Genomic DNA, 14510 nt, shown 5'->3' on the forward strand with positions numbered 1-14510 from the left:
GTGCATGCTATAAAGTATAAACAGGTCCGGCTGGGTAACTACACCACCACTATCTCCCCTGCCAGTGATGGTCCTAGCCAGCAATGCATGCAAGTACCGTAGTCCCTCAGGCAAGTTAGACGCCTTGGACTGGCTGGCACTATAACCCTCAGTGTCATCAGAAATCTCAGCCCACATCTACGGATATGACACACCAGGCGTGTGTATACAGTGACTATAAACCTCTCCAGCTGCATCCTCCTCAGTTCACAAGCCTAAGTGTACCCCAAACTGCATACACTCATCGTGAAAGTCCGCCTTGCTAGTCCGAAACTTATCGCATCCGGTTGTTGGAAGTCCCATGGCGGCTTTGCAGAAAGAAAGTGCTTGGCAAACTCCAGTCAACTCCCTATATGTTGGTTCAACAATGTCAAAGAAATGTTGAAATGGGGCGTCTCGAGATATCGTGATTGCATTGCAAGTCAAGCGATCTCGATCTTGGCCGATCTATCCTACGCCCCTTTCCCAAATCTTTGTATCTCATCGATTGATATCTCCGCTCAAAGGTGGGCTGCCCTTGGAAAAGTAGGAATCGATGGCGCTGCGGTGGTCTAATTTGGCTGAACTAGTCAGTCGGCGCTGACGATCGAGAGGAAGAGGAACCATCGGTCCGCCTCCTCTTGTAAACTCCCCGATCCTCGTCCGGTGGACATGGTACACGAAAAGGAAACTTTTAGTACTAAGGATCAACAAAATTCAGCGGCATAATGGCATAAAATGGACAAACCAAATGATTTAACTCGATAAAATTAAACTGCTCAATGTCCTGCAAAGAAAATTTAATCCACAACACTGCCAACCGATGCTAACCAAATAAATTTGCAATTCATCCATATGGAGTTTACTTCGCCATAATCCATCACAAGGCAAAACAACATGCTAATATAAAACAGACACAAACAAAGTCGACTATCTATGACAGAGCCTATTGTTTAGCGACCGACAATAATAATAAAGAGAAAAATAAGGAATTAATCACAATCATAAATAATGGTAGAAAAGAAAAACAGAAAATATGAGCAAGTTAAGTATATAAACTATATTAAAGAAAATAAAAGAAAATTAAGCACAAACATGAATGTAAAAGCATACACCAAATAATAAATTAAGGAAATAAAAAATAATAAAATAATAAAAAAAATTGAAACACAAAATTCGAACACAAAGAAAATATAAATTCGAACTAATATCAAAATAAAATAATGAAAAATGAAGTTGGAGGGTACTTACTTGACAATCGCAATATCCAAAGCCTTCGAAATGAGAAATAAGAAGTGAGAGAGGAGATAATTGCCAAACTAAGGGGAGAGCAAAATTTTTTAAAAATTTTGAATGAAGTAGTATATATAAGCAGTGTGCGGAACACGCCCGTGTTATCCAACAGGGGACGTGTTCATGAACACGGTCAGGATATCTGGTCGTGTTAAGTGAATTAGAACGTGCTGACTTACCACTTCTGAGAACACGCCCATGTCATGGACACGGGGACGTGTTATGGACACGGCAGGGCATAAATTACCGTGTTAGCTCCTGTGGACGTGTTCATCTTAGTTTGATTTTCTTCAATTAGAACATGGGACGTGTTAACGAACACGATCTTGAACACGCCCGTGTTGATCTCCAGGAAATGCAAAAGTTGCGATTCTCAGCACTTTCTCACTCATTCTCACCTGCAAAACCAATAGGTCCTCAACTCATACACTCAACATAAATAAAACTTAACAAAAACCAACTATAAAACCTAATCAACTAAGTTCACAATGCAAGGGTAAAGTATTCAAATTGAGAAATAGAATTTGGGGTGCCTCCCAAAAGCGCTTCTTTTTTATGTGATGAGTCTTCTTAGCTGGACTCATGGTGAAAAGTAAACGGTGGGGATTGACGACCATCCATTCTTCTTCCAAGCAAATGGCTTCAAGTATCCGCTTAAAGGGATAATCGTCGACTTCCTCTTCCCGACTATCAAGCAAGCTGCTCGTATGATGGGCAAGACTCGCTCCTCGTATAATTGCACGTAGTCATGATGCTCTAGGGGCTTTTCCAATTTGAAAGCTGGAGTTTCACCAATTGGAAGGATGGATGGTTGGGCAATCTCTTCAGGAGTGTCGATAGTTTTCTTCAGTCCCTGGCTTAGTTCACTTGCTAGAAGAAACTCGAGCTCCTCCAAGACTTCTTCATTGGATAACTCGTGCTCATCTTACATCAACAAAGGGACTTGTGGAAAATCTACCAACAATTCCTCTAACTGCAACTCAGCATCATTAACTGTACATTCCTGTTGATAGTCTTTCAGAGGAATTATGTTCGCCTCTTCCTTTTCTAGTTCCATCTCCATGTTCAAGAAATCGTCCTGCACAGAAGCATCATCGTCAAACATAGTAGATAAACCAAAAAAATTCTCAACTGAACGCAAAGTGATGGCGCTCAAATGCTCCTCGGATTCAGTAGCGTTTGATGGAGTTCCCAATTTCTCTTCAGCTAGTAACTTGAAGATTAAGCCTACTTGATGCTCTATGTTGTTAATCGAGGCTTGTTGATCTTCAAGTATCCTCTCTGTTTGTTGGAATCTATCATCAAGACTTGTAATGAACCTCATCATCAGCTTTTCCGACACTAACTCTTCATCTTGAGTTGAAGGTGCAAGATTAGGCTGCTGATGTGGTTGCTGAGATTCTGGTGGTTATGGCCCATCTAAGCTCCATCCATAGGGTGAATGAGTCATCCACTCTTGATTATAGGTGCTTCTATACGAGTCATTTGGCCAATTGCCTGTATAATTCACCTGTTCACAGTTATAAGAATAAGGAGTAAAATCACTGCACAATGGACAATCATTACTCAAATGTAAACCACAACAAAATTCACAAAAAACTTGAGATGAAAGGATAGGAGTGGAAAGTTGATCGGTAGCCCTGCAAAACGATTCCACTCGAGCTTCTAAAGATGCACGGGTATCCCAATTTTTAGCACTCTCTTGGTTCGTAATCCCATTTTCCAATGCGTCATACAAAGAGTTTGAGTTTAGCATTAAACCTCCTAATCATTCACTATCTGAATCATAAACTTAAACTAAATAAATATGTACAAATAAAATAAAATAAATAAACAAACAAAAAATAAAAATCATAAAATAATAAGAAAGAAAAAAAAATGGCTAAATTAACAAATAGCAAATTTCACTCTAGTTTTCATATAAATCCCCGGCAACGGCGCAAAAAACTTGATGTGTGCTACTCGTGTAAGCTACAATCTAAGGCAGTGTACCTATTGATGCAGTCTAGCACCAATGGCGAGTATCAAGGTCGTATTCCTCGGGAAAGTGAAAGCCCAGAGTTACTCCTTTGTTCTTTATTATATTAACCTAAAATTAGCGATAAATAATTTCTAAACTAACAAATAGCTACAAGCTAAGTCCCAAGGGAGATGCAAGAGTGATTGATAAACGAAATAATCAAGACAAGAAGACAAACCCAACGGGAATCTAAACTAGTTGGCAATCAAACAAAAGATAAAGGATCGGTGATGCTAATTATGCTACCCGTGGATGAATTTTTAACCGAATTCGGTTTCTCTCTCGAGATAACCGAATTCCTAAACCTAATAACCTAAAGTTGGAATCTCTTCCTAACGATTGATTCTTAAATTAGCATTAAGCTTTAATCCGCCTCTATTAAGCTTTGTTAATTCTTAATCCGGCTAGTTAATTATCCTTTTCTCTAAACGATTATTAACCAGTTCTTGCTATTCAAAATTCCAAATGCCAATTGGACTTCTCAATCACACAAGGCAATCTAAACACACAATTCACAACGTCTCATGAATAATGCATTATCTTATTAATACTGAAAACAAGAAGAATACAAAATTAACCCAAACAATCCAACAATATAATATCAAGCCAACATAGTAAAGAAATCCCAATGGATTTAATCAATCTAGCTAATCATGTTCATTCTCAAAGTATACAAGAATTCAATTACAACAATAAGCAAAGGTAGAGAAAACCCGATTACACCCTTGGATGAGAGTAAACAGCCCCAAATCCTTTTACTTCAATTGAATCGATTCTTGTTCCTCTTGCTCGATTTGAAAATCAGTCAACGAACCTCGCCCAATCTTCGATCCTTCAAGGGAAACTGATTGAAACCTTGATCCAAGTCTCCTTTTCTCTTAGTTTCAACTCAGAAAAACCCTTAGAGAAAGAAAATTAGGGTTTGGGACGTTCTAGCCCTAGCCTCCTCCTCTTTTTTTTTCTCTCTTCGTTCTTTTAATTAATACCCCCTGTCGCCTCCAACACAGCCGTGTCCCTAGCCGTGTTAAGGACACGGGCTGGTGTTCCTGGCCGTGTTACTCTCTGTGGTCGTGCTCTATAAGATCTACTTCTTCTTTGATGTCCAACACGTCTGTGTTGGTTCCCGTGTTGGTAACATGGCCTGTGTTTGTGACAGTGTTGGAACACGGCCAGTGTTGAGACCAACACGGCCATGTTCAGCTTCCTCATGCTCGTACTTAGCTTGTTTCGGCAGCTTTGACGTCAAATTATGCTCCAATTCTTTCCTTTTTCATTCTTTGACTTCTTTTAGACCTAATGCACATAAACATACGCATAGGGTGAGTGTTGGTACCAATTCACATCCAAATATCCATAAAATCGATCTTAAAAACCCCATTTAGATGTGTATATTTTACGCACATCAGTTAGATAGTCTAAAAGGGAGGACTGGTCAGCTACTTAATATGGGCCCCGATGACACAAATAATGTCATCACCAAAGGTTACATAACCCCGCTCTATTGTCAGGCTTAGAAAGTGCAGACTGAGATGCAAGGGGAAGAGGTCAAGAGAGGGGTGATAGCACAAAAGCAGTCCTATATAATGAAACCTAGTCTGCTGCTCGCTTGTCATGAGCAGTGATGGGAGCATTGTAGATAGCTCATGACCTAAAGGGTCAAATTCACCAAAGCGGAGGCCAATAATAGGCCAAATAGCATCATCATCATATGAGAAATCACAATTAGGGGCTAATGATCAAAGGCAGGCATGGGATCAAGACTAAACCAATTTATTCAGGCCCACCACCAAATGGTTGAAGGGGTTACCCTAATCGAAGAGATAGAGATATACAAAATTAAAGGAACCGAGCCTTAGGTAGTGATTGATAGGCTCCCATCCCTTTTCTACTAGCCGTGTGGAAAGCAAAGCTAACCTGACGAACTGCCTCTTCGATATAGTGGTAGGACCTTCCTTTCTAGAGTGTAGTGCCTTTGCTCAGTCTTAAAAGTGGGGTTGGGTTGATGGCAATCAGAAGATCCGAAGATGGTCCTTTTCTTTCACCACAGAGGAACATTGGCAGGTACGAGTCATCTTTTTCCCACTGATCGAATTCAACCAATTCTTCTTTCTTTGGATTTAGTGCTGTGGAGGAACTGCTACCTGCGATCAATCCATTCCTGAGATATGTTAATAACCTTGTATTATTCTAGAGATGTGGACTAAATCAATAGAGGCCTAGGCTTTCAAGTGATGGGCCCACTTAGAATCATGCTTCAAAAGCGTTCTAATGATCAGCTTCGTAGCCCTTAGTTTATTGTTCATAACGGCCCCCTCAAGTACGACTATACTACTTTCCAGGCCTACTAAGATAGGATAGGGGTGGATTCAACTAAAGTAGCATCTTTTAACCTCAGATTTTTTATGTGGTTTATAAACTTGGAGTTGTAGAATAGGCTCATCATGAGTTGGGGAACTAATACCAGCCACTACTAGTTCCTTAGTTAGCCGGGTTACTATCTAAAATATAGAATTTTATACACAATATTATTTAGGTTGAGGTTCTGCCACGAGCAATATAGCTTTTTTCAATCAAGATAGAGTCCCAGATTGGGAAATTTAGAAAGACTATGTTTCGTGCATTAGTCAGCTTGTCCTGATCAAAGAGGTTCGTAGTATTAATCTAGAAGACAAGGAATAGAACTTCTCTCATTGTTCCTAGAGACTCTATTTGTGTGAAGTACATCACTAGGTACAATATTGAAAGATATGGAGCAATGTCATGCCCAAAAAGGTGAAACTACTAGTATAAGGCCGTTGGCACTATTAATATCTATTCTTTCAAGTTGTTCTATTCAACTCAAATTAAGGACTATTAGGTCATCGCAAGCTATGCCTATCGCTTCCCCTGACGCATCTACGAGGTTATGCTACCACAATAGCAATCGATATGGGTCAAGGGATTGAAACTCTCGAGTTTCTACTATTTTCTTATTCTGTCATTCACCAATGATCTAGTATGCTTTTCAAAACCCATCTTTTATGCCCATAGGAGATGGAAGCAGCTGTTTTGTTAGGATGTGGCAAGAGCGGTCCTCCTTTTTCAATTAGAAAGTAATCATTGTTATGTTATTACTCTTTCGCTCTAAGGGCTAGGTCTAAGGGTTAGTCGAGTGGCTATGCTCCTTCAGTTCAGCAGATAATATATAGTGTTATCAATGTAGTCGGTTTAAGTGCAGGATCCCCCTTCTTCTTGATCGGGTTAGTATGTGCTAATCTCTAGCTTGGGAAAGGCTTTGCGAGAAAGCCAAAGCATATAGACCATTTTCCTCCTTTGTTGGATAGGCCTTTTTCTAATAGATCAAATAGTCCATCTAATAGTGCTCTCCTTTCGGGAAGGAGAAAAAAAATTGCGAGTAGACAACTTACCAATGGTGGTGCATCGAAGTCCCAATCAAGATCAACATTAAAGGGATGCGCGATAGCATAGTAAACAAAAGTTCATGAATTGAATTATTTTCTCATCCATCCCTCTTTTTAGTCACTCAGGGAAGCCATTTTAGTTTTCTCTGATGCAAGAATCCTACTCTTACTCTTCTACTTCGCCCTTTGTTTTATTGTTTACCTTATTTTGTGATGTGGTCACTATTATACGCCACTTGGGTGCAGGTCTTACTGCTGGTTATAGTTTCTATAGATTGATTAAGTAAAGGTTTATTATGATTACATAACGGATAGGTCATTTCTTTGAAGGATCAATAGAGGAGACAAGGACACATCAGAAGAAGTGTTTTCATGCTACTTTTAGTCAAGAAATGGAAATTCACTCTTTGTTCACCCGCCCAAGTTCAGATGATAGAAGAAGAAAGAAAGGATGCCACCATCGGGAAAACCTTCGGCTGAGCTATGATTCTGACTCAACAATCAGTTTTTGTTGCAATTCGGTTCTCATTATGAGAGTAAAAATCTATGTTCACAAGGATATCTTTCAAAAGAATTAGCTACATAATGAATGACTAGAATTGTTAACCCTAGGATGGGCCGAGCTGTAATGATAGACCGAGAAAGCCACCTTGAATGCAATTGATATCTCCCTTTTATTCTCTTGATTATCCTCATCAAGGTGTTATCGGACTCATGAAAGGAAGAGTCAACAAGGAAAGAAGTGATTGTGCAACTCAAAAAAGAAGGCAAATTCATAGGCACCTCAGTCATAGATAGGTCCAAAAGAGGAAAGGGCTGAGCAGGAAAGATGCCTCAGGGATCCCTTGGTTGCACGAGCATAGAAAGGGAAAACAAACCAAGGCCTAAGAGATAAAAAGTCAGTGGTAGCAGAGCAGAGTGAGAAGCTGAACTAACTAAGATAAAAGATATGAGGAAGGATTAATCCAAGTATAGGCAAGTAGAGGAAGGACTCAGTAGGGCATCTTTGCTAGAGAGTGGGTTGGCCTCTTAGGACTAAGCAAGTTGGGGCTCGCAACTGAGGATTCCTAACAAATATAGGGCAACAGGTAGCCTAGAATCTCTCTTCATGATGCCCCGCCTTGACCGATTTGATCTGGATTTTGAACCTACATCAATAAAGCACTTATATCAACTAGTATCCATTGTCTATATAATTTGGCAAACCCTGAAAGCCAGATCTAATCTAACAAAGAAAGATCTCAAAAGATTAATCGGCAAAACTCTGCGTGCTAAGCGCACTTAGCAAAATTGAATTATATTTGATCTTCAGACTTAGCGATGAGGAGCCTTAATATATGTAGTTCTTAGTGATAGAACTGCTAAACATTAAGCTCCTTAAAAGGATGGGTGGAAGACCCGAATTAGTAAAAGGAATGCTATGTAGTCCCTGTTGATCAGTCCTAGGTAACCAACCGGGAATATCCGCCAAGCAACTTCTATGCTGACTTTCTTTATCTTATTGGAATATTACCAATTCCTCTTATAGTGAGACATTCACAGGTGATCCCAGTTATTTCTGGCAATGCAGGTCCCCCTTCTACTAATACCTTTCGATTAGGTCCAAGCCCACCAGTGATAGCTCATACGCTCATAAAGTAGGTCAGATCCATCCATTCCATTCAATTGTTCATGTGCTTGTTGGTTAGGTAAGACCCGTTCATTCCTGTTCGTGCCTTGGTGTTCTAGAAAGTATCTTTCTTTATGCCCAATGTTGGGGACTAAGTTGAGAGCTGCACGAGATATAATTCCTATTCTTAACGATCTATGACGCTTCTGCCCGAGGGTGCCTTCTTAGTCTGTCTGTGAAAAAGGATCATGTCAAGCTTCAGACTTGGTTTCGAGAGTACTATTTATTTAATTAGTAGGTCTTATCATGATCCACTAAAATTACGATTGAGCAAAGGACTTGACCATAAGAGCACAATGGACACTCTGCCAAGCAAACGGGATTCAAAGAGAGCATAAATGAAACTATACCACGGTATAAAAGAAGACTTCTCTTCGCTAGAAGAGCCCTACTGCGATAAGACCTGTAATCTAGTAACATAAAGGGTACGACTCAAAACAAAGTCTTTCATGATTGATTGGCTACACAAGAAGGGGATCATGATTTCTTGGTACCAGCAATATCACTTATGCAACACTAGTTTCAAGCAACACCACTTCTACTATCGGTGTGTCCTTTTCATTCCCAGATTCTCTATCACTTGGGTGCTCTATCTCAAAATGACATAATGTAAGGGAATTATAGATCTTTGAATGCTCATCAAGAGGATTATAAGCCAAGATCAATCCGCTTCCCACGAAGTTGTTTTAGTAGTACTCCAATCTCCAAGCGGGTCGATCAATTATCAATAAATGCTGAAAAATGAATGGGCACCACTGGCAAGTAGTGATAGCTTTACCTTTACGTATTTAAATTACATACATAGATAGGTAATCTTTACTTAACTCAATCCAAGCAATGCCCAAAGAAAAGACTCTCATGCTTTCTGTTGGTCAACAATCAACCATAATTCTTCTTTAGTTCTTCACTACTAATATTTATTATATAAGAGACTCGTACAAGAAGTTTCTATCTAGAGGGAATGAAATTGGAAGAATCTCAATCTTATGACAAATCTAGTCTGATGAAAAGGAAATCCGATTTTATAATTTCTTTTGATCTTACAATTCTTCTTTTTGCTTGTGTCTAGTATGTTATGTGTGTTTGTTTTAAGGCTTATCCGGGGATTGCTGCTCTAGGGCATCCCTTTCCTCTTCTTTCTTTTGCTGCTGATCTCGCATCGCTCTTTTGCTCCGAGGGATAGATTCAAGGGCCGGTTGAGTGGCTACGCTCCTTCTTGTTCAGGGTCATCAAATGAGAGATCTTCCTCTAACCCTGAGAAATCAGTCAAGTAGGAGGCTACCCTCGACTCACTTCTCTATTTATAAAAATCCCTCCCCAAAGGAAAGCAAAAGCTCCAGGATGAGTATGTCTTGGATTCCCGAACTAATTCTCGTCCTAATCCACTATGGAAGTTTTGGAATCTATAAAAAAATTCTAAGAGAGGTCTCGTAATGATCTTCTAAAAAAAAGGTACTGAAGTTGTAGGATAGGAGGGGATCTATAGGTTTTTGTGAAAGGGATGCTCTTATCATATTATTGTTGAAAAGAAAAACCGAATTGCTCTATTTGATGTCAATTCATCAACACTTCCATTCCTTATAGAGGAAGGCTAACTGCCCGCTGATTGGGAGCTGTATGAGCAATAACGTCCACGTATGGTTCTGTGAGAAGTGCGGTGGACAAAAATTACTTTGTTGTACCTCACTCTCTTCTTCAATGGGGTCTGCTCTTTTTTTAGGAGAGTATGCCAATATGATCTTAATAAGGTGTGGGGCTTTGCATCTGACATTCATTGGGTTTCCCTTTTGGGGAGCTGCCTCTTGGCGTCTTTTTTGTAATAAACCCTTTTGGCTAAAGACTAGTGGTAGGTTGTACCGCGAAACTTTTGAAGAAGGGCAGCCTCGTGTGTAAGCACAACAAAGAACTGTGGCAAACCTTAAATAGCCTATCTAAGATTAGGGGGGAGATCCTTAGTAATGGCGGCACTTTCACTCTTCTATAGACCGATACATGTATCGAATGCTCATACGGGAAAGTTGACTCTTGGGGGTTGCTCTGATAAATCCTTTCTTTCTCGTCCACTCAGGGGAGTGTGGACACACCTTCACGGATTACAAGTGACGGTTACAAGAATGGCGAGGAAGTGAACAATACCTAACAATATTCAAGGATGGATGTAGACCCATCGGGCAAGGATAATCATTCCAGTCTTGGGAGAGGGGGCGACCATTCTTAAGAACCAAAAGGACTGAGTTGAGGGAAGCCCTATGAATCACTCAAACGATGGCAGGAGGGCCCTTGATCTCTTATCAATAGAGGGAGCAAAAAAAGTGCTTTGCTCCCCTTTTCAATATGAAGAAAGAAATATGGGTCAAATTTTAGACCACTTAGATCAATTTTATCCATAGAAAAGATCATGAAAGAGGTTATCAGAATGATACTCGAATCCATTTACGATTCTGAGATTCCAGACACATCGCACTCCACTCGGGTCGAGGCTACCACTCGGTCCTAAGACAGATCAAATAAGAGTGGGGAACCTCTCGCTGCTTTTTAGAATTCGATATCAGGAACTATTTTCACACCATCGACCGACATCAACTCATCTCAATCTTTAAGGAAGAGATCGACGATCCCAAGTTCTTTTACCCTATTCAGAAAGTCTTTTCCATCGGACGACTCGTAGGAGGTGAGAAGGCCCCTTACTCCATCCCACACAGTGTACTACTATCGGCCCTACTAGGCAACATCTACCTACATAAGCTCGATCAGGAGATATAGAGGATCCGACATAAGTACAAAATTTCGATTATTTAGAGAATCATATTAGTTCTATTAAGGATAGGTCGTATTAATGACCAAGAAAATTCTTGAGAAGAAGCAAAAGAGCATCCAACACAAAGCAGCCTTTCATTCCTTTGTTTTGTTGTGGCACATACCCCCCACAAGCACCCTCAGGCCTAGGGGGGACCAGAAAACGCCTTTCGTTTTCCCCCTCTTTGTCGGCATATGCCACCTTTTTAACAAGTCCTCGAGCCTAATAGACTCTACCGTTTTGGCCTCGAAGCCGGAATTATGTGGTAGAGAACGCTATATTAATAATTAGGCCATGAGAGACCTTATTAAGTATTTCAAAAGAAAGGGCATGTTGATACAGCTGGGCAGGGAGGCAATACTAGTTATTAGGTCAAAGAGATGCTTGGCCCATAAGCTGGCTCCTTTAAAAGCCATTACTTAATAAAGATTTCTTACGCGCGATATTGCCGACGACTTACTACTAGGAGTCATAGGTGCTATAGAGCTTCTCATAGAAATAAAATAATGTATAGCCTAATTCCTACAATCCGGCCTGAACCTTTAGGTAGGCTCAGCAGGATCAACAATAATAGTTCCATTGAGTATGGTAAAATCCCTCAATATGGTCATTCGGGAAGTTCCTCCGAGGATGACTCCCGTACAATTCTTTCAAGAGCTGAAGAAGCGTCTATGGGCAAAGCATCGTATCCATATAACAGCTTGCCACTTATGCTTCACCATCCATTCCAAGTTTAGGAAACTAGGTAATAGTATTCTGATCTAACAGTTGATGAAGGAAATGAGCAAAACAGGGAGTCTACTAGGCGGGGTTCAACTAGCCGAGACTCTTGGAACAACTGGAGTAAGAAGTCCCCAAGCCAGTGTATTATGGGGGACCGTAAAGCACATCCGACAAGGATCAATGGGGATCTCGTTGTTGCATAGCTCAAGTCAGAGCAAGGCGCCATCGAACATTCAATAAGCAGTCTTACGATCGGGCATGAGTGTTCGGAAGTTAACATTGTATACTCCCACAGGCTGGAAGGCGGAGGGGGAAGGAGGAGGACACTAGGTAGGATCTATCAGCAGTGAATTCCCTATACAGATAGAGGCACCTGTCGAAAAGATACTCCTAAGGCTTCAGGATCGAGGTATTATTAGCCAAAGAAGACCCTAGCCTGACAAGCGCCAGTGACGAAGACATCATAAATGTGTCCGTGGGTGTCGTGATAAGTCCTCTGTCCTACTATAAGTTCCCCGACAACCTTTACCAAGTCTGAACGATTATCGACCACTAGATTTGCTGGTCTGCAATATTCACCCTAGCCCACAAGCATAAATCCTCGGCGCGGAATATAATCCCAAAGTACTCTAAAGACTCAAATATAGTGAATAAAGAAGGTGGTAAGACCCTTACAGAGTTCCCCAACAGCATAGAGCTTGGGAAGCTCATACCCTAGCAAGATCCGAACAATAAGGAGCACTTAACTACTAGTCTAATCTAGTAGTTACTTCTTTTCTATTAGTTGCGATGCAGACAGGCATTTACTTATGAGATTAGTTAAGTAGGCTTGCTAGTTTTGGGGATTTCGGTATAAAAAGCCTAACCGGCTTAGCTTTGATATCACTCATGACTTGTATTGTAGTCGGCTCAGAATGCCTCTGTAGTCTTTCACTCTACTCCTTCTCCTTCATTCATTCTTTTGAGTTGCAGTAGCTTCTCCTCTAGTAAGATATGGACGATGAAGTGATGGTTGCTAAGTCAAGCAAGACTATGACCTAAGGCAGTGTACCTATCGGTGGAGTATAGCTAACGGCAAGTACTAAGTGTCGTATTCCCCAAAGAACGTGTGAACCTAAACCTACTCAATCTTCTCTATTATCTAATCTAAAAAATGGCGTTGATGAATAATTCCTAAATTAACTAATAACTACTCTAATTGTTGTCTAACTACATCTACTAGGGAAGGATTAATTCAAGTAAAGGAATAACCCCTTGGGAATTCTTGTCTCTAGGGAATGGAAACTAAAGGTGGAATTGATTGATTGAACTCAATTTCCATGGGGAATCTCTACGCAATTAACACCTTTCTCAAGGACACTAACATCTTAACTTAGATTAATTAGGTTGAAATCTCTTCCTAACTCTAATTATCCAAATTAGCATTATGTGCCATTTAACACTATTGAGAGTTGTTAATTCTCAATCCGGTAGAACGAACACCCTATCTCTAGGCGAATTCAATTCTAGGTTGCAAAGGACAGTCCAAACCTAAACGTCTTTCTCAAGATCATTCAAATTTCAAAAATCATTCAACAAGATATGAAGAACAAATCAATAAACACTTCTATTGCAAACCAATATTGACAATCAATACATTCAATTCAAAATTTAAGTACAAAAATCCCTAGATAAAGAACCCCAATGGGTTAACAAGTTTAGCTAACCATGTTCATCATCACAACCCACAAGAATTCAATTACAAAAATGAGTATAGGTAGAGAAACCCGAATACATCCTTGGATGAGAGTAAACAGCTCCAATTCCTCTTGCCCAATCTTGGATCGATTCTTGTTACTCTTACTCGGATTGAAACCAATTGACGATCCTCGCCAATCTTTGATCTTCGAAGAGAATCCAAGTGAAACCTTGGTCCAAGTCTCCTTTCTCCTTAGTTCCAACCCTAGTTGGCTCCCTTTTCCTCTTTTCTTTCTTTTTAAATTAATTTGTCTAGCCGCCGTGAACATTGCCGTGTTAATGCCCGTGTTGGAAACACGGCCTGGTATTGGTGGGCGCGTTGGGAACACGACCCTATGCTGATGGTCATGTTACTCTCTGTGGTCATGCTCTTTAATGCTTCTTTTGTCAAATGCATCCAACGCAGCCCGTTTTGGTGCCCGTGTTGGGAACACGGCCAGTGTTAAAACCAACATGGCCGTGTTCAGCTTCCTCATGCGCAAACTTAGCTTGTTTCGGCAGCTTTGACGTCCAATTATGCTCCAATTCTTCCCTTTATCATTCTTTGACTTCTTTTCGACCTAATGCACACAAACAGATGCATAGGGTGAGTGTTGGGACCAATTCACATCCAAATGTATATAAAATCAATCTTAAAAACTCCATTTAGATATGTATATTTTATGCACATCATGAAGCCAAAGTAATGCTAAACAAATGAGAAAAGCCCTATCTATTCTATTTTCTATTAGTAAAGCCTAAAAACGTCCTTATTGAAAATAAAACTAAAATGCAAACAAGTAAGAAATAAAAGGCCCTAGATAGGCTAACGCGCCTTTACTAATATCAGAATATAAGGCCCTTCTTTCTCAA

At 40.2% G+C, this 14510-nt stretch overlaps 1 protein-coding gene and 1 pseudogene across 1 annotated transcript; both read left to right on the forward strand.

Annotated features, from left to right (window-relative positions):
• Nucleotides 1–9132: 9132 nt before the first annotated feature.
• LOC112535259 (uncharacterized mitochondrial protein AtMg00530) lies at nt 9133–9846 on the forward strand. The gene is given in 4 exon segments (XM_048373110.1): nt 9133–9159; nt 9520–9562; nt 9603–9704; nt 9707–9846. Coding segments are annotated over 4 exon segments (312 nt in total).
• A 953-nt stretch (nt 9847–10799) lies between these two features.
• On the forward strand, nt 10800–12684 carry LOC107261444 (annotated as a pseudogene).
• Nucleotides 12685–14510: the final 1826 nt, after the last annotated feature.

This window comes from Ricinus communis, chromosome 4, assembly GCF_019578655.1.
Source record: "Ricinus communis isolate WT05 ecotype wild-type chromosome 4, ASM1957865v1, whole genome shotgun sequence".
Lineage (NCBI taxonomy): Eukaryota > Viridiplantae > Streptophyta > Magnoliopsida > Malpighiales > Euphorbiaceae > Ricinus > Ricinus communis.